The sequence below is a fragment of the Aulonocara stuartgranti genome (genome assembly GCF_965226115.1).
Source record: "Aulonocara stuartgranti genome assembly, chromosome: 23".
In the NCBI taxonomy this organism is placed as follows: domain Eukaryota; kingdom Metazoa; phylum Chordata; class Actinopteri; order Cichliformes; family Cichlidae; genus Aulonocara; species Aulonocara stuartgranti.
Window position 1 is genome coordinate 24,755,797 of NC_138958.1, and position 21,389 is coordinate 24,777,185.

General features: G+C 42.1%; 1 protein-coding gene across 1 annotated transcript; it reads left to right on the plus strand.

The window, feature by feature from the left end:
- The first annotated feature begins 1,578 nt into the window (after positions 1–1,578).
- On the plus strand, positions 1,579–15,094 carry fam171b (family with sequence similarity 171 member B). Its single transcript, XM_082525434.1, has 8 exons — positions 1,579–2,092; positions 2,746–2,979; positions 3,946–4,038; positions 5,172–5,330; positions 7,523–7,693; positions 7,785–7,901; positions 7,991–8,114; positions 9,384–15,094. Exons 1-8 carry the CDS (start codon positions 1,894–1,896, stop codon positions 10,702–10,704), a joined length of 2,418 nt encoding a protein of 805 aa, XP_082381560.1. The 5' UTR covers positions 1,579–1,893; the 3' UTR covers positions 10,705–15,094.
- Positions 15,095–21,389: the final 6,295 nt, after the last annotated feature.

Genomic DNA, 21,389 nt, shown 5'->3' on the forward strand with positions numbered 1-21,389 from the left:
TTTAAAAGTCTCACTTTGGATGGAAGGATCTAACAAGTTTAGAATTTTTGAGGTGTCTCCTACATTTTTGAAACCCATCATTCTGAGGAAAAGTCTGACAAGCTTTCAGAGAGAGCTTCTCATCAGATTTCTGAGGCTGATGCCATGGAGTAATGAATCAAGACCACTACAGTGCAGGGTGATACTGACAGTGGGTTCACTCCTATAATAATTTTTATGATCTTACACCCAGTTGAAGGACTTACCAACACTAAGGAACACGGCAAACACATGAATTAAAAACAGGCAACAGCCTTTAATTTATTTAAAAAGCAAAAAAGCAAAAAAAAAAAACGACCCAAATATAACAAGAGAAATACAGAAATTATTGAACTGTTGATGATATTTCAAGAAAGTCATGGAAATTCATCACCCAGGTTTTCACAGGTTCAGATTTTCACTTATATTTGAATTCAACTTTTGATTTCATCAGCCGCCCCTCATTTCTTTATATTTTGCTTTCAAGGAGTTCAACTTTCTGGTCAGTTTTCAAAGTGCTCTTGAGCAGTAGTTCTCCAGCTTTCTGAAGATCTTTTACTGTGTTTATTTGTGCATTTGCTGCTTTTTCACTCATTTTCAGTCGTTTTTGTTATGCCACTTATCACTCAAGCATAAAAAGGCTCCTAAGTCACGGGATGAGCCAGTGTTGTTTCTACACATCTTTAGGCACTTTTTTAAGCAGCCTGTAACAAAAACACATCATTTGTTCCAATTTCTTTGAATCTATGAAAAATACAAAAAAGAACACAAGTCATGTCCTTATAGAAAGAGTAAAGAATCTGACACAGGACCTGATAGATTCATCTGGACCTTCAGCTGATCATCTATTGTTCCTCATCAGAAATGGTCTCAGTGGCTGTCAACAAGCCATTCTTAAGGAAGGGAAACGGAGAGAAAAGGCTGAGGTATGAAAATTATGAAAATCATCTAAAGGTAGAAACACCCAAAGAAGAGCTTTGAATGTCCTTCAAGAAGCCTGGAGAACTATTCCTGAAGACTACTTAAAGACATGACAAGAAAGCTGCCTAAGAGAGTTTGCCTTATTTACTGTATTTACATGTATGTTTAAAAACGTGATTTATTTAAAGATGTACATAGCACAGTATAAAGAATTCCCTGTATGATCCGAAGTGTTGAGTCCCCAGTTTACCGACAGAGGGCCGCGCAGACCCCGATGATGTAACAGCATGTTGGGTCTCATCAGAGATGACGCAGAGAGAGGAGCGCTCACTCTGACACTTTTCCCGCGGACAGCAGAGACTCTTGTCCAGGGGTGCCCAATCCCAGTCCTCGAGATCTACTATCCTGCAGCTTTTAGATGCATCCCTACTCCAACACAGCTGAATCAAATGGTTTGATTACCTCTTCAGCATGCCATCAAGTTTGGCAAAGGCCTGATAAAAGCCATTCAGTTGATTCAGGTGTGTCAGAAGAAGGATGCGTCTAAAAGCTGCAGGACGGTAGCTCTCGAGGACTGGGATTGGGCACCCCTGCTCTTGTCAAACAGTAACATCCATGAAACTTTAGAATACAGCGGCAGTGCTTCTGCTCCGGGTATGTTTACTGATACACGCCCTCATTTTGCTTAATCTCGATTACCGCACGCATTCCTCTAACAGAGTGAGACATCGCGGTTTACATAGACGATCTTCGGCCCCACACGCCCAGCCTCAGCACCAGTGCATCTCCTCTCCGCGGGGTGCCTCCTCCTTCTTTCGGCACCAGCATCACAGGAACCCTGACAGACACACAGACGGAGGGAGGGAGGGACGAGGCCTCGGTGATCGCGCTCCCCGCTCCAGAGCTCGATTCCTCGCGGTCCGTTATGTCTTTGAGCCTGCTCCCCCTCTCGCCATGCCCGCCGCTGAACGCCACCCACCGCCGCTGCTCCTCTTCTTGCCGTCGCTGCTGCTGATCTCCTGCCTGGATGGGGTGGCGAGGGCAGCAGCGGCACTGGAGGAGGGCGGCGGCCTCACGGCCGGGGCCGGAGACCCGTCCGGCACCTACACCGCCGCCTCGAGCCGAGCCGCCACCCTCTCGGCTCTATCAGCAGGTAAACATAAACAAAGAGGAAGGGGGTGTTTGCTGGAGGATGGAGGGGGGTGGAGGATGGAGGAGGGGGATGTCATTGTTACTGAAAATGGAAATCAGCTGCAGAGGAAACAGTGGGGCATGACTGATGGTGCAGGTGCGTTAATAAAGGGGGCTTTCTGCAATAAATTAGGAAATCAGGAGCGCACTGATACACTGCTGGACTGGAATCAGACAGTCCGGTGTAATAGGATTAATAGGAGGAATATGGAGGTGTGGAGGATTAGGCTTTTATCTTTTTGGCCTGAGCAGGTGATGTCTTAATGGGAGACAGGGAGGGAGGGGAGTGTGGTAATCCTGTGCTGCTCTGCTGATACAGTAAGTAAAGTCTGTGTTTACATCCTGTCCCTAGTGAACACACAAAGGACAGCTGAGGCTGTGTGTGTGTGTCCGTCAATAACAGCAAACAGTGCATTGTTTATCTGGAAGCTCGTATTTAAAAGTCAGACTGCATCTCTTCTGTGCTGTCGTTCGGTTCCTGGATGTATTTTTCCACCCTCCCCGCAGAAGTGCTCGCCTCATCACTTTTTCATGGCGAGAGAAAGGTTACGGAGCACGCAGGAGGGACACGTGCAACCCAGATCTCCTCTTTTTCCTCTGGCATCTTCTTTGCAGAGCCTCAGTTTGCCCTGAAGGTCCTGGTGAGAGATCTGGTGACCCGCCAGCCCCTGTCGGGGGCTTCGGTGGACGTCTACGTCAACCACACCTTGAGGACTTCTGCCCAGACCGGGGAGATGGGGGAGGTTCTGCTCTGGGTGCCGTACAGCCCGGGCCTCGGTCTGACCCTGCTGGGCAGCATGGGAGGCTACGTGCCCAGCCTGCTCCCCTGGAGCACCAATAAGAGACCAAGTGAGTAACCAGCAGAGGTGGGCAGATCGAAACAATTACTGATATCAGTACTGGATCAATACTTTATTTCTATCCTCAAAGTTCAGTATGTAGCCCACTGAATTTTATTAAATAATTTTAATTTTCAATTACCAAGTAAATACAGGGCAGATATTACCAATAACAATATTGGTATATCGGTACTGGTATTGGTGAGTATTGTTATTGGTCTAAAGTGCTTTAGAGACAGAATTCAGAAAGTGGGCTCACTGCCAACCTAAAAATGACCAAACCAGTAAATAATTTTTTAAAAGCTGACGTAAAAACCCCCAAAACAAGACTGTGGAGCTTACAGTATTGCTAGCACAGTTCCCACACACTCAGACACACACAAACACACTCGCCTCCATTATTCATTGTCATTATAGATTAATGAAGTGTCAGCGACAACACACAACTTGTCTCTGAGGTTTGTCCACGATGAGGCGATTTATGTTCCCAGTCGAGTGTAACTGAGCGTGGCGTCCTGTGCTCGCCTCATCGATCGCTCTTGGAGTCGAGGTGTCTGCCTCAGGCCGGCATGAGACCTATGCTTGTCTCAGCAAAGTGTCTTTGTCCTGCCAGAGCAGGGGGGTGGTGGGGATGTTTTTATTCTGCTGGCCTTAGTGTGGAGAAGGGGCAAGGGAGCAGGTGGTGATTCAAAGGGAAGTGGGGAGCAGGTGTTATGGAGGAGAAAATGCAGGAAGGGTGGGGGGAACAGTTGCATTAGCAGAGACGCCTCCCTTTTGTGGTGCTGAGCCAGACAGCTGAACTCTGCTGTGCTCCAATGTTTGGACGCCCTCTGCTGTTGGATTTGTAGCTCTACAAGCTACCAAACCAACAAACAAACACACCAGCAGATGTTATAGGTCATGAAAACCTGACAGATCGTTGTTGTTCTTCTGTACTTGTGATTGGCTCCTGATCTTTCTCTTTGTTCTCTGGCAGTTTTCTCCTCTGTCACGTTGCTGCTGCTGCCTCACAGTCAGGGGAACATCTGGCTGTATGAAGACTCCGTGCTCATCACCGGGAAGGTACCTGGTGAGTTCCTTCTCTCACACACACACACACACACACACACACACACACACACACACACACACACACTGTGTTTAGGCTTTTAGTATTCAATTTACACTGCTTTAAGTAGGCTTTTGAGTGTGTTTGACAGTGTAAAGTGGACACACTTGGCAGAGACACTGAGACGAAACCAGAGGTGTCTAAACATGTGGCTTCAGAGGCTGGAATCGGTCTGCCCAGAGGTACGATTCAGCCCTCTGGATAGTTTGCAAACACTGCGCTGCTGTTCCTGGTTTGGTGCATCAGCCTTACTGCACAGCAGTAAAAATATATCCAGAGTAAACCGTCCCTCTGATGTACTCATTTCTACTTTTGTCTCCCTTGGTTACTCCCAGTGTCCTGTCTTTTTGTCAGCACCACTGTGTCCAAACCATTAACCATATTCTTAACTTTCCTTTCCATTCTTGCTGCCCTCTGTCACTCGTCTCCAACCGCTCCACCCTGCCTGTACTCTCTTGTTCACCATCTGTTACTTTGGGATGGTTGACTCCAGGTATTTAAACTCTGTGACACATGCCTCCCTCTCTAAAATGAATGTAGTGAAGCTGCTTAAGGCTAACTCCTGCAGGTATCACTGCTGTCAACCTTCAGCAAAGACAAATTCCAGATTTCAGACTGCAGAAAACTAAACAAACTGCTTTTCTGCACACAGGCTGCTCTTAGTTTAGTCAGTTTTTAATGTACTTGTGTTCTGTCACTGTGTACAGCAACCCAGTGGGTAGATGGCAGGGCCCCTCTTCTTTACATTGAAAAGACTTTCATTAGTAAAGTGAACATACTGACTGTAAGATCAACTACCCAGTGAGGGTTCATTTTAGCTAGTTTGCTTCACAGTTAAATCGATAGATTGAAACAGCAGACCAAACTGAGCTGTATGTGGCTACTTTACAAGTGACTTTAGTTCAACTAAAGTCACTTGTAAAGATTATTTGAGTAAAGAGAAGATTCAATTACACCTTTAAAAGGAGGAGCTGTTGTGGAAGTGGTTTGCAAAGCGGCTTGCAGATGTGTAACAAATGTGCAGAAGGCTGAATCGACTTAAAAAGCACATGTGCCCAAATTCCTACTGATAACCTGCCATTTTGTTTTCACAGACAGCTCATCCCAGCCGATGGTGAAGTTCCCAAAGAACATTCTCACGATCCCGGATAAGACCAACATCTCTTCGGTGATGGCGTACCTGACTGTACCACATCCCCACCTGGTGAAGGACTGCACCAACTGCACGCCGGGCTTCATCAGCAACAAATCAGGTAAAGAAAAACATTTCCTGATCAGATTTTTTAAACGTCACAATGACATTTGGTCCAGTTAAAGAGGTACAGAATGAAAGAGATCAATCATGCCTTTGAAAAATGATGTTCCACGTCCCAGAAACCAGTCTGTGGTGCTGAAGGGTCCACACACCCAGCTCACACTCCTTGTCAGTAGTGGGTTAGGGTGGTTCAGGTTTTGATCTACTGCTCCATCTACATCCCAACCTTTACCTCTGGTCATGAAATCTAGGTAAAGAATGAAAAAGTAAGGTCGTGAACAATGTTCCCTCTAATTTTCCATGTGTCTGAGCGAACACACACACTCCCTGAGCGGACACTTGGACCACTGTGAGCAACAGCAGACGACTGTGGTCATGCCAGCATTGAATCCATCCAAGTTACATGGTTTATTAAATTACAGCATTTACATTTATGTTAGACTACTTTTAATTAACTGCTTTAGCCCACTTACAATGAAAATGTAAAACAAAAATGTAGTCATTGACCTGTGTAGGATGTTAACACTATTGGAAGTAAAACTAACTTGAACTCAAATTTTGAAAACACAAATTTCTTCTTTTTTTTATTTTATAAAGCTCTGAGTTGTATTATGAGTATGAGTCTGTGGTCTGGGAGAGAGTCCTGTAACTCTGTCTGCAAAATACAATATATAATGACCAATGTTGCGCAATTAATTATATAGTTACTTCTTCAAAAAAGTAACTGAGTTTTGCAAACAACGAAGTTTTTTGCAGCTATTTTTTTAAAAATGCAGCCAAGGTGTTTTTTTTTTAAATAAACATTTCAAACTATTTACAGCATAATCAGCTGTTTGGCATCAAATTTGATGCCATACAAATTATTTGTGCCACTCCAAAAATAATTTCTGTCCGCATCAAGGAGAACAACAGCCTGATACCTGCAGGCCTGACAACAGGAGATGTATCACTCCTGTAACACCTGTAACATTCAGCAGTCGCCTCATTGTTCTGACACACAACAAAACTATTGACTACACTACACACTAACGACATAAGATTTGCGCTATGTCGCAAATCTCTCACATCTCAAAACACCGCCGTTACTCCTAAAACTTCCATCCGTTTCTTAACAACTTGCCATATCATTTTTTGATTGGTCGACATGGTACTTTTTTCGACCAATAGGAAAAGGTGGGGTGTTTTTGGTTTTGTTTTTGCTCACAGGCGGAGAGTGCTTCCGTACTTCGAGCGTTTTTTCTTATAGAACGTTTCTTCCCGCAGTAAATATAAACAACGATAGTATTCAGGAAGAAAACAAACATTGCATATATTTTTTTATCATAACTCTGGTTTTACGTGGCCTATCAACACAATTTAAAAACTGGTATAAAGTCAACACTTTTCCCGTCAGTTGTTCCGTCAGTCCTGCTCACATCTCCAATGGTTGTACACGTTGTCATTAACGTGGCTTCACTCCACATCAGCCACGCTGCTTCGCTAGCTAAAACACCGGTGTCGGCACATAAGGACGCTGTCGTAGCCTGTCAACGACGTTGATTAGCTGCGTATATACGAATGTGAATCGCATTATTGGCTGGACTATGGGATAAGGTGGCATCGTTCTAATCCCATACTGGAGCAGCCAGTCACGTACTGACTAACACTGCAAAACAGAATTGTTGAAATTTTAATTTCAATTTCAATTAAGGTTAGATTTTTTTTTGTGCACAACGCAGATTTTCTGTGCGCAGAGACCGTGCCAGCAGTGGGCAATTGCACACGTGCGCAGCTTAGAGGGAACATTAGTCGTGAATACAAGGCAAGGCAAGGCAAATTTATTTGTATAGCACAATTCAACAACAAGGTGATTCAAAGTGCAAGGGGCTGAGGTAAGCTTCCTCAGTAGGGTGGTTTGGCTCAGCCTCAGGGATAGGGTGAGGAACTTTAGGTGGTTTGGGTATCTGGTTAGGATGCTTCTTGGGTGCCTGTCTTTGGAGGTTTTCCAGGAACACCCAACTAGAAGGAGATCCTGGGGTAGACCCAGAACCTGCTGGAGAGATTATATATCTCGTCTGGCCTGGGATTGTTTCAGCATTCCCCAGTAGGAACTGGAAAGTGTGGCTTTGGAGATGGATGGATGACTTTTTTATTGAGGTACCCAAACAATATGCTTTACCATTTACATTCCTGGCATGGACTGTTTTGCAGTTTTCAGAAGTATTGATCTGAAAGCCGTGGCAGCCATCAGCGTCCTGCTGTACTCCGGTGGCGAGGAGATACAGGTTCGAGGACCCATCCAGATCAGTCTGCCGCTGGGCCACCACACACACCTCAGGGCCTCTGATACTGTGCCAGCCTGGGCCTTCAACCAGAAGACAGGTAGCAATGCAAATAGCAGCAGAGCAGCTGAATTACAAGAAAAAGACTTAAAAGAAATTTCCTCTCATGCTATTTTCCTTGCTGTTTGAAGGTGGCTGGGAGAATCATGGTCTGGGAATAGTTAAAACGGTTGGAAATGAGCTGGTTTGGACCTACACCGCTTCCCATCTGGGCTACTGGATCGCCGCCCCTCTGCCTTCATCAAGAGGTAGATACCTCATTGACCTTCATTAACACATGTGAATGCTATTTTTGTTTAGACCTGTTTCACACCTTCTTATACATTTATCCTTTTAGATTATCTGGGACATGCAAACTCTTTGGATTTCCTATCTTACCATACCTACCTGTTGGTAGGAATACTGGGTGGAACTCTGGCCATAGTGATCGGATTTCTGTCCCTGCTCTTGTGCCACTGTGGGTAAGAAACCCTTCTAGAAATGTTTTCAATTGACAATATATGCAATGCTGATCAACAAGAGGCAGATTAAAAAGGTGTGATCTAAGAGTGCATCCATAGCTTCAAGATTGCCTTCTAATGCATCTCTAAAGAAATCATCATAGCAGTTTTATTCTTCAGATTTGCCTGCGACTTTGCATACAGAAAATTCCTAACAATCTCAGAAAATGATAAAGCCATACAGAAATAATTACTTCAAGTTATTTCTGCTATGGGTTGTGCTTAGATTTTCACAGGCCTTTAACAGTATCAGTAAATTTCTCTTTGGCCTAACTGGTTACAATGTCACTTTAAATTAGGGCTCAAACAATATGGCTCAATATGGCAGTTTTTAGTAATCAAGGAAACAGTTAACAGTTGTTTGGAACAGATATAAATTTGCTATATAAACTAAAGACAATTTTTGGGCTCAAAAATTTCTAATTAAAACAGAACTTTGTTAGCTTCTGTTCTGACACCTTTCATACAGAGAAGGCTAGGCTAAAGCTGCTAGCTGTAGCCTTAGCTTAGCCTTCCCTATATATCGCTGCAAAAAATTGCTAGATTATTCAAGCATTTTTAGTAAAAATGGTAAACTATGCATGCTTTTTATCAGTAAAGTGGATCAGAAGACTGTGCAGCTGCAGCACTAGGAGAAATGATTGCCATGCTTGTTGCAACTCCACCATATCAGTTATCTTAACTCTGCACCATAGCACTGTATCAGCATGTTAAAGTACAATTATAAAAGACTGAACAAGGTCCAAACTGGGTCATGCAGCAGGACAATGATCTGAAGCACAGCAGCAAATCTGCAACAGAATGGCTGAAAAAGAAAAGAATCAAGTTGCTGCAAGGGCACAGTCAAACTGGGAAAATATACGTGATAAAAGTAGAAGAGTGCAGGTGCACAATTAGCAGAAAGGATTGCAATGCTAGTCTTAAGAGTGACTAAACAAACTGGACCCCTCACCTTCTACCAAGCTCTTAAGACTAGTATGACCTGGATGACTGAAAACCTAAAAAGACAGATTACAATGCTTGTTGCAACTTTAGCAATATCTTCTGCCAGAGTTATGCTAACTCTCAAGAGCTGCTTAACAAGTAAATGTGGTACTCTGTGTTCAGCTTTGATAGGCTGTTAGTAATGAAATAGTGAAACAGTTCCTACTTTAAAGGTTCTTTGAGTGAGTCTGAAAAGCCTGTAGACCAAAGCTTGTCCTGCTTAACTTTTGCTTCTCCCATGTACAGAGGTTCTTATCGAGAGCCCAGGAGGAGGAGAGCACGTTTTTCCAAATTGACGGTTGTAAAGAAAGACCAAACCACCTCCACCCACATGGAAGAGGGCTTGTTGTTCCGATCTGGCGACAACAGCCTCGCCACCTGCAGCATCCAGTGCGAACCGTCATCTACTCCAAGGCACAAAGCCAACTATAACATCTATGTGGAGGATCCAGGGACTCGTGCCACGGCACCGCTTTATGAGAACATCACTCCAGATCGGATGAAGGGTCCTCAGCCGCCACCTCACTACATCAACAGTGAGGAGGTGTCTCGATTAAGGGAGAAGTCGGAGCAGAACCGGGCCAACATCAACTGCGACAACTTCTTTCAGGATAAGCTGGTCCATATCTACAACCAGCCAGTGGCCATTATTCCCGCTCCCGAGCTCTTCAGTGCTCAGGAGCAGCAGCTACCAGGCTGCAAGTCCGCCACCTTCCCCCGCAACGGAAGTGAGTATGATGCTCACTCAGAGCCTGCAAGTAAAGACAGCTACACCCAGACACTACCCAAAGTTCCTCACCACCACTCACAAGGTGGGAGCAGCCCACAGCAGAGTAGCCAAGATGATACCCAGCCTCTGGAGACGCCCCCTCAGGGGCAAGGCCCTAACAGTGTGTGGGGACGCTACAGTAACCTCCTTGAATCCTCTGTCTCTGTGCCTGGGACTCTTAATGAGGCAGCTGGCATGGAGGGCTTCAACACTGGGCACGGCGTGCCCAGTGAGTTGCAGGGGATTTCAGAGCGCACCTTGCTGGAGCTGACACGTGGCAAGTCCTTGTCGTCTCACCCCAGAGCCTGGTTTGTCTCCTTAGACGGGAAGCCAGCAGCGCAGGTCCGCCACTCCATCATTGAGCTCCAGAGCCACCACCGCCCGCCAAGCAGCAACGACACCAGCCTGGACTCAGGGGTGGACATGAACGAGCCTCAGCAAAGCATCCGCGAGACGGAGCGTGACCGACCTTCTATCAGGGCTTCTTCCCTGCCGCACCACAGCCGTGGCGGGCGGTACGGCGAAGAGCAGGACCTGAGCAGCAGTGAGAGCGGCACCACTGCTACCTGCACACCAGAGGACCCGTCCCTGAGGAACATTTTAGATGGGAGCAGTGGGGCCATTCCGAATATTCCTGAAGAGCGTGATGGGATGGATACATCCAGCGCTCAGGAGGACAGTGAATCAAGAGGTACACCACCTCCCCGGCGCCTGAGGAAGGTTAGGGAGAAGGGGAAGACGGAAAAGAGGAGCGCCAAGCACATCCGGGAGGGCAGACCTCTGACCAAGAGAAGCTAAAGCTTCTCAGGCTCATTTCCCCACCCATCAGTACTTCAGTTAAAATCCAAATTAAGTAATTCATATGAGTTTGTGTTCACACAGGCATTGTTGTTGTTGAGTTCTGTGATTGTACAACTTTGCCAAAGAATGCATAAGCTAGCTCAAGAAATGAATCAGCATCTGTGTCACGTTATGTAGCTGCTGTTAAGACGAGTTTGTGCACCGTGTTCTCTCATTCTCCCAAATCTGACGATCACCAGCGAGATTCCTCACAGCAGATGTCCATGTGAACACGATGTCCCACAGTATCCGGTTCTGGCATTATAGAGGGTGCCTTCTTACTGCCTGTAATCGTTAAATAGGGTTACGCAAAGGTGGTGTGTTTCGATATTTAGTATAAAAAAAATCTGGTGAGTTTGCAGGATGGACACAGATACAGGTCAATGTGTAGTGCACTTATCCTCACCATAAATGCCTGCTGTATATTAAATAAGACGAAGAAGCTTTCCCAGTCCGCAGCACTCGCATCTCGCTTTGTATCCTACTGCCTCATTCCACCATAAATGACGCTCTGGGATTTGTTAACTAAACTGAGTGTAAGTAAAAGGAAAACGAGCTTCAGCTTTCCAACTTTTGACTGACTCCAGAACCTTTGGATTGAAATTTTGATGTACATTGTAAAGCAAAGCAAAGCTGCCATTTTGAAGTTCATGTCTGAAGTTTAAGGTTTTTAGCCTACATCTGTTTTTGAATGCATGAAAATGAATGTTTTCACTGTGCGTATGAATATATTTGCATTTTACCGTTAACAGCAATTCATCATAGATTACTTAGAGACTGAATTGTTTTCCCATTTATTTCCATTTACAGTTGTCCACATTTATTTGTATGACAAAACGTGTCAAGACTTGTTTAACGGGATTCGTAAGAGCCCAAAGAATTAGATTAACTATTGGAAACAATCAGTGGTACAGTTGCTACTTTTCTTTGAGGGATACTGTTATAAATATGCTGTTGTCACACAGTGGACAAAGTGGACTTATTGTGCTACCTATTAGGTTTTAATTGATGAGGTCAGTGTATGTCTAAGTAACCTCTGCAAGGAAAAGTGCCGGCTTCAGTCTACTTTAAATACTTGCTTTCAGACAGTTTTTTCTGCTGTTGGCTCTGGATGATGTCAGAGAGTGGGGCTGTCTTTGCCCCACCCACTTGTTGTTCAAATCCTCTGTTTGTTAGTGGAAGCCATTTAGAAGACAAATAGTCTAAGATAGGCTACTCCAGGGCTCAGTATAAGGAATATTTATTATTTTGATCCTTGAATAATGCAAAGCTACTGCAGTAGAGTCCAAGAATAACAACATGGAGATGGTAACAAGCATAGCAAGTCCTCTGTAACTGAAAGAATCTGTTGCTTGACGACAAATTATGATTTGATTTACTTTTTTCTTAATACCTGAACATCTTTTCGGGTACAGCATTACCCTTTGAAACTAATTTCTTGACAGCATTGTGCAATTGGTGCCTTGGAGATCTGCTTTTAGCTGTACCTGCATGCCCAAATCTATTTATATATATATATATATATATACTCACACAGTAGGCATCAACATAGGTTTATATTTTCTAGAGGGAGGGAAAAAAATCTGGGTTTGAATGAACGCTTCAGTTTATAATAATGGTTCTCCTCTTTTGGTCCAGAGAGCGCTTCTTTGCTACACTGATATAGTGCAGCTCAACAGAAGGCAATGCCATTGTAGCGGTCTGTGAGCTCGTTGGTCCGTTGGTAAACCATTTCAACAACTGTTGGTGGTTTACTGTTAGAATGTGTACAGAGGCTCATTGTTTCCTGATACTGTATCACAGTTATTTCAATCACAAACGTATTTTTCTCTCCGGTTCACTATAAGGCTGACATTTGGTTGGATGGATAGCCATGTATATTAATGTTCCTCTCAGGATGATTTGTAAGAACTTTGCTGACCCTTAAATTTCCACGCTGCATCATCTTAAAGTCAAAGTCATAGACTGTATAAAAGATGGACCTAGCCACCAGAGCATCATCCATTGGCCTGTTAAGTGCTTCAGTGGATGAGTGTTTTCCCCAGCTGGTTTCAAACATCACAGCTGGTTTCAAACACTGTGATGTTTGAAACCAGCTATGATGTGTAAGGTGTGGATTTGACTGAGAAACTGCTTGCTCAGTATTAAGATTTTTAAAACGAGGTTGGAACGACTATGTTCTGAAACTGGCAACTTTGTCTGTAACTTGTCAACTAGGAACTGTGGGCGGTTTTCTGTAAAGGTTTATATGACCCAAAGTCTTTTTGCAGTCAGAGGACTCGCCCCCTGCTGGATATCAGAATGCACCTTTAAGGCGCTCCTGCATTAGCTTGACTTTGTCCATCCTTTAAACAGTCCATGGTCAAATTTTCAACGGTTCAGTTCCTGCAAGACTAATAATAATGTCTGTTGTACTTTGTGTCTAACCAGCAAATATGAGAAATATTAGCTGAAATAAGATGACTAAGGCCTCATTTACACAAGACGTAGAGAGCTGATGGCGACTGCCTGGCACTGGAAGGCTGCTAGGAAAAAAAAAAACTCCAACCAAAAGAAAACTACATTAAGCTCTCCCATTATTCACTAAGGGTTTCCACAGTGGGCAGTGCTGCACATTTGATTGGGCAGGATACTCATCCTGATGCAACCCACAAGGTATTTCCTCCTGGTCTTGAACTGGGGGATCTTTTGCTTGTTGTGGGCAGTCGCTGTGGAATCCATTGCTAAGACCAGTGACCCCCTTGTAACTGCCGTTCACTATGGAAAAATGTGTTTTCCCAGATTAGCAAAAGGTTGTTGGAGGTTACTGTTGCTAGGTGAAGCTGGCTGTAACAAAATAGAGGGCCGATTTGGCACAGAGTTTGCACGGAAGTCTCCACCTGGTTTGCAAACACTTCATGTCTTGTCAACTACTCACGAAGCGATAGTAAAACTGTGAAGAATAGAGCACAGACTGCCTTTACAGTAAAAGTGTTGCCTTTTGAAATATGTTGGTTCAGCAGCTTTTACTTTGAACGCAAATGTTCTAGGTGGTGCTACACTTGTTCATGTTTCATTACCACTCATTGGTTGACTGGTGAGTGTTTGCAGACAAATTCCATGCAAACTGTGGACGACCACAGTAATCTGCTAGCGACCAAAGCAATTGCAACAAGGTTTTTGAGGCAGTACCCTGTTTTGCAAACTATTTTACACAACGACAGCCAGCAACCACTCACCAACCAGTCAGGGAATACACATTTTATAAGGGGCGTGCTGACTGGTCTGCGGCCCTACAAGGCATATACATATACTCGCTTAGCATGTTAAGCTTAACTATTGTGACCATATTAGCATGCTAGCATTGAGCTCAGAGGACAACTGGTAGCATAAATCTGAGTACTTACGCTCTTAATATTTATACAAAGAAGTATTTTAGTGAAATATTGAACAAAAAGGCCAACCATACTCTTTCATGCCTTTCCTACCTGGCAGGACAAGGCAGGTTTATCCATGTTTCCAAGAAATCTTCAGTGGGTAAATATGGGTACCCACTGAAGGTCGGGTAAAAACCCACTAAAAGTGGGTAAAAATATCCACAATAAAACATTTAAAACTGTTGAACCATGATACAGTGTGAAAAACAATGGTTCAAATAGCAATATTTTCAAGTAAATTCACTTTTTAAAGAGAACAGTGCAGCAAAGCTTTTACCATAATTAGTCTTCCATCACTTTACGACTCTTTGGATTTCATTCTGTACATTCACGTGTGCTCTTTTGTATGTATATAGTAAAGATTTTATGTACGATGTGACAGTGATTTAAATCATTTGTGCTGTTTTTTTCTACCATCCAGAAGTGGAGATATGCACCGATTGAATGAAACAGATTTTGAGTGTTTTCCCCCCACAGGATTGTACAAAAAGCCTGAGCTTTGTAATTTTAAATGTAGCAACAAACTGAGCACTTGATCATTCAGTACGCTTACAGCTGAAAATATTTTTCTCCTGCTTGTCATCAGCTTTAAAAAACACGGTACACCCCAGCCTCAGCGGCCACTCGAGGAGTCGTATGTCAACACGTTGTGCTGGTACTTCTTGACAAGCGCAACAACTCCAATCACTGCCACTTCCTGTTTTTGAACGTGATTTGTATTGATTTCCATGTATAGTGTTCCCCTTGTGTATCTCACTATCGAATCGTCTGATTCTTCCCCAATGGACACCTCTTGTGTTTTTACCTCTGTAATGATGGTAGTGCTGTTAGTCTTGCCTTTTTTGTGCACCAAATTAATAAACTTAGTTGATACCAGTGAGAATTTATGGCTTTTTAATTAATGCTGTGTTGTAAAATACAGAAAAAATACAACTTTGCAAGCAAAAATAAATCTCATACTTGCAGATTCAAGTCTTTTTTTTCTTTTTCTTTTTTTTACTTGATTTTGATTAAGGATTCATCTCCTGATGTTTAAAGAAACTGAAGTGCCTGATAGCACCTCGAAGTGAAGTCTGACTTTGCGGAGGTCTTCCTGTCACTGGTTCTAAAAGTCAGGGGGTTGTAAACAACATATCCATCCAAGGGGCAGGAGTTGGACTACCAAAGGATCGGGTCCACACAGTCCACGTGGAGCTGAAATGTGTGTGCGCATGTGAAGTTGACTAAGGTGAAAATTTAGAATATGAAATAACAGTTTGGTTAATGTTCGATTTTAATATGTAAAACTTTACACAGAAAAGTTTCACCTGAAAGGCCGTGTGATGCTAATTTTTAATGATTTCTTTCAACTGTTCTTTTTCTACGGTGGAATGATTGTACAGCTTAAATCTTTAATGTAACTCATCATTGCTCTTTGCAGCATTAAAGTGATTGTTTGACAGCACTCATTGAATTGACCAATACTCAGAACAATGGGAAAGTTCAAGGAACTCCAAGTGACGATCCAAGAAAGAGAATTGTTGATTTACCCAAGTTGGGAATATTTTTTGGAGCCAACTGCAGATTCCAAGATCATCCATTTAACTCACTGTATGCAAGTACAGCTGTTATTAAGATCTATCACCATGTTTTAAAGGTCTGGAAGAAGACCCAAACTGTAAAGTATCATGACTGGTAAAGGTGAGGCTTTCAAACCTGAGAACACTGTACCAGCTGTCAAGCATGGTGGTGGTAGAATCGGAGGCCGTTTTGCTGCCAGTGGTAATGATACATTATACAAAATGGTTGGAATAATGAAGGGGGAGGACTCCAAATTCTTCACTTCAAATTAGCAGCTAGATGGTTGAAACTTGGACACAGTTGGGTGTTCCAACATGACAATGATCCCAAAAACATAAAAACTGGTTACAGAACAGATAAAGCAGGCTAACACTGAGCTTCTAGAATGGCCTTCCCAAAGCTCCGACCTCAACCCTGTTGAAAATGTTTGAACTGAGCTTAAAAGCCTAGATTGTGCCAAGAAACCACCCAATTTAAATGAATTCTTCCTATTCTGCCAAGAAGAGCTGTTAGATCTGAGCCAGGATTATTCCAGAAGCTTGTTGGTGGCTACCAAAAGTGTCTGGTTGAGGTCCAACATGCTAAGAGACATTAAGCCACAAATTAATGGGAGTGTATATGTATAAAATTAAAGTTGTGCACACAGTTCTTGTTTTTTAAAGCTTTTATAGATAGAATTATATAACATACATTAACTTTTTCCACCACTAAAAAAAGAACAGTTCAAAGAAATCATTAAATGTCTAAGATGTTAACACCCCCTGTGCTACAAAGACGCCATCTTTTAACCCCCATGTGGCAATTTCAAAAAAAGTCTTATGTTTATTATAACTGCAGAACTACAGAGAGATAAATCTTTGGAGAACCACGAGCTGAATTTCATTTGAATAGATCAACTTATTTGGTATATGTTGTCATTCATGGCACAGTTTAAGAAGAAATGGCAAATTTGTGGGGAAACAACGAGAAAATTATGAACTAAAAAAATTTACACTCATAGGAAAAAAGGCTTTTAGAAAATTTTATGGGGGAAAATGACATTAAAAAAACAAAACAAAACAAAACCCGTTAAATTGGTTAAAAAGAAAATGTTGGTTAGCAAGTTAAAATTTGTTAATTTATGAGAATGATAAATTTACAAAAATGGAAAATGACAAACTTATGAATAACATGCAAATTTATGAGTAAAAATGATACATTAAAAAAAAGTAAATTATGAGGACAAAATAATACATTTACAAAAAAATTGTTTTTACAAATTTACAAGACAAGAAATTGTAATTTGGAAATTTGTGAGAAACAAAGTGTAAGTTGGAGGAAAAACTGATCTACTTACAAGGAGAAAATATGAATTTATGAGAAAGACAAACATGCTCATAGTTTTTAAAATGAATTTGATACTTTAATTTAAAAACTTGTTTGTTTGTTTCCTCAGGATTGGTCCTCCAGCCATTCATTTTATTCTTTTTCACCATCACCTTCCACATACACCTTAATTCTTCGATTGTTACCACTTGTGTGTTTGAAATAAAGTAAAATTCACGTGTATACAGCCTGTTTTTATTTCCCAGGTTAAAGCACAGCTGACGTGACGTCCGTCTCTACGTTCGTTACTCGGTTAGTGCTACTATCACAAACAGCCTCTCTGGAGCCAAACTGCTGGATTAAACAACCCGCGACCTTTTGTATACCCGTTTTTGTCGGTAAAACTCTAAGTAGCAGCCGCAGCCGCTTCACAATCCATGCTAGGTAATGACACGGTTGTCATGGAAACAAGACTCCTGCTGGGCTCCTCCGCTGGAAGGTCCCACCGCTGACCGCTTACCAGGGTTCCAGAGAAACACCTTGAAAGCCCTTCATAAAGTCTGGAAAACTGTTGCGCAAGAGCACTTCAGAAACATATTTTAAAAACTATTAACAGTCTGGCTGCTTGGAAGCAAAGTATGAAGAAGTCAGGACTGAGCTGTTCGCCTGGCTTTACAGCGCAGTGACTCCCCCGTGTGGCCAGATGGGTCATTGCAGATAAACGGCAGCCTGAGTGGAAAACACAAGCAGTCATAAAATCAGGGGCTGATCTAGAGAAATTTTCTTAGGGTGGCACGAGGGTGGCGTGGAAATCAAATGGGGTGGCCAAATCAAAGCCTTTAAAACACACACACACACACAAATGCACGTGTTACATATGGTTAAAATGATTCAAAGGAAGTATGTATACGTGTTTAATATAAATGTAGCCTATAATTTAATTATTTTCTGTAGCAAACACAAGTAAACATTTCAGTTACATAAAGTTTGTGAATTTTTGGTTTTTATACACTGTATAGCCTGTATAATAAATAAATATGTAGCCCAATAAGTATAAAATCCAGAAAGCTACACAACATGGGGCAGTTCATTTACAAACACATGTCTAAGTAAAGTGTCAAACTTTTTTTCTTAGAAAAAATCTAATTGATGCATGCTTAAATTTACACAAAATGTAACAAATCTACACTGCCATGAACAAAAATTTAAACCTAATTTTTCATGACTTGTTGCGTTAACCCTCTGATGTCCAAAATGTAATTCGCCATTTTTGACTACTTTTGATTTGACATTTGCATTTCACCTTCAAATTGTTCTTTTGTTTGTGTTTGGTTTTTTCCTTGCTTGTATCATTCTTTTCACCTCAGCCTCACGTCTGAATTTACAGTTATTTTTTCATTGACATATAGTATTAACACAACTGATCTGAAATCACACAAAAAACAAAAATCCTAGTAGTACTTATATTTTTTTTACTGTAAAAACCACAGACATGTTTAGTAAATTATTTTCACAACTTGAAATGCAAATATAAGTTGTAAATTTTGAAAATTTCTGCACAACTTTTCTAAACAATAAAGTTATATACAACTATTTATCTAAAAATGTAGCCACTCCTTCTGGAACAAGAAATAATGCTTCTGTGCTGTGGGCTGAACCATTTGTTAATGGGGGAGGGGGGGTATCACTATGTAATATATTCAGTTTTAGAATTTACATTCAGTGTTAACTGTTGCTAGGCCCAATGTTATCTTGTTTTAATAAACAACACTGTCATATGCAAAACTAGGGTGGCACAAGATCATTTTAGGGTGGCACATGCCACCCCATGCCACCCTTCTAGATCCACCTGTGACAGATATTGCTGATTTATTATGTTAAAAGCAGAGCTGGATAAGAATTTAAGCATTACCTTGTGATGGGAAGATGTTTTGCAAAAACTAAAAAGTATTTAGTTTTTGAAATAAATATGCAAATAAGTTGGGTTTTTTGTTTTTGTTTTATTAAAAAAAAAGGATAAATCTAAATTTAAGCCCAGACTTTGACTCTGCCACTCCAAAACCATAATTTTGTGGTTTTGAATCATTCTGAGGTGGACTTTTCAGATCATTGTCCTGCTGTATAACCAGTGTAGGGACTAGCGTGTTATTAAGTAACGTGTTACAGTAACTACGTTATTATTGTGGTAACGAGCACGGTAACTAGTTATTATGCCAAAACCAGGAACGCGTTACTCGTTACTGGGATTTAGATAGGCTCGTTATTCGTTACTTCGTGTGGTGGCTATCGCGGAGCTTCCACAGATTCAATAACATTAGCAAATGGTGGAGGCCAGCAGGTGGACGAAGGAAAAGGGAGGCAAGAGGAGAGACCCGAGGCGGCCGCCGGTCCGAGTGTCAGGTGAACTGAACTTCAGGTAAGAAGTTATGACCTGCAGTCTCTCTGGGTCAGATATGAACCAAGTTTAGGTGGAGTTTATTTTCGTTATGCTGACTTTTTCGAACTGGGTACTAGCATGACGGAGTTTCTATACAGCTGGGTGGTGCTATGTTACTGATGTTGAACTTTATTTTGTTCATAAGGTTAATTATTAGAGTTGCCAGCCGTCCTGTAAAAAACAGAATCGTCTCGTTTTCAGAGAAAATATTTCGCGTTTCGTATTGAGGTGAAGAGGAACGCAGTTTGTCCCGGACTTCAGCTACAATGAAAAAGACACAAAGCTGGAGTTATTCTGTGTTTACGCTGCACAGCTGCCTCTTCTTCTCTCTTTCTCTCCTGTTTCTACTTCAATCATGAAACTGATCAATGATCAGCTGATCAGCTTTTCTCTCTCGTTTGTTTATCGCTCACTTTGCGCCAGAAAGAAGAAACCAGTGGATGTAGCGTTAAACAACAGCAGCACGTTTAAGCTTGATCAGCTGTTGTTAGAATTTATTTAATATTAATTTCTAGTATCAGCTGATGTTTGCTGGAGCCACAGCTGTTAACCTGCTGGTCATGATATCAGTTTGGTTATCTGGTGAGAGCAAGGCTGGACTGGGACAAAAAATCGGCCCGGGCATTTTAACTAGACCGGCCCACCAGGATAAAGATTGAAAATGTGACGTCATTCAGGGGTAAAAACCGCAAAGGATTCTGGGAACTTGTGGCAAGAGGTACTAGCGCACGCAGGCTTTCAATTGAACTCAGTTACACAGCGATAAAAAGAAACCCAAAAAATGTCAAGAAGCTGTTGTATTATTAACTGCAATAGGCGGTCGCATGACAGCCACGGGAAGCCGACGGGTAAAGAGATCGTTTTTTTTTTTTGTTTTTTTTATCGGATTACGTCGTTGAAGAGAAATTTTTTAAGCCATGTTTCCGAAGTAAGAGCCGACGGATGGTCTGGATATACCAAATATAACGTCTCAGAACACTCCAGCTCACATGTTAGTCTGCTCCAAGCATTCCCACAAAGGTCAGAGTTTTGTAGTAGTTAATGCGTCATTTTTCTTAACATAATTGGTGATATAGGTTACAAGCAAGTCTGGCGCTGAACAGAAATTGTCGCGCTATGCTCCTTTGTTTATTGTGTTTATTGTGCATAAATAGTGAATTGTGCTGACACAATATTGCGTTTCGCTTCTGTTATTATGGTACATTGACAAAAACATATACTTTTATTCACAGGATAAAACAGGTTTTTTCTATCACTAATTGCCCAGTACGATTACAGCATACAATATTATTGTCACTGCTACATTTCTGTGATGCTACCAGAAATTATTTCCACTAATTAATTACCGTTGAGCTCAAAGGTCCTATTAATAAACGGTTAAGGAATGTGTATTTATGACGACGATTTGTGAGACTGGTAAACTTATGATATGTACGATGGTCTTTCGTTCTACACGGTGCGTTTCAAGGTCCTGTACCCATCCGTCGGTAAACTGTACCTGGGCTTGTTGCAGTGACCTGAAGTTACTAAACTTCATGAGTGTGTGCACTCACTCCAAGAACCGTATGATTATAAATCTGAGCGTGGTGAAAGTTGGGCAGCACGCTAACGTCTTTTGTCCACTCTGTGTGCTCGTAAGGGTCTGACCCTTTCACACCTTTGAGTTTTTTTCCTCGTATCTTTTCTTTGTCTTTTCGTCGAGTCTGTCTTTGTACGGACCGGCATTGTTCTCCTTCGTTTTGTACATTCCTTTTTTGTGCGGCAAAGAAAAAACAAGAAGGTGTTGGAACCGGAGAATGAACGTTTTGCGGTGCTGCAAATGCTTGCATTTGATGCGGTACTTGCATTATTTTGCCACTAGTTCCCGGCATGCAATGCGTGAAAATCATGTGATTGCTAAACTAGGGGGCGGGTGCATCCGGCCT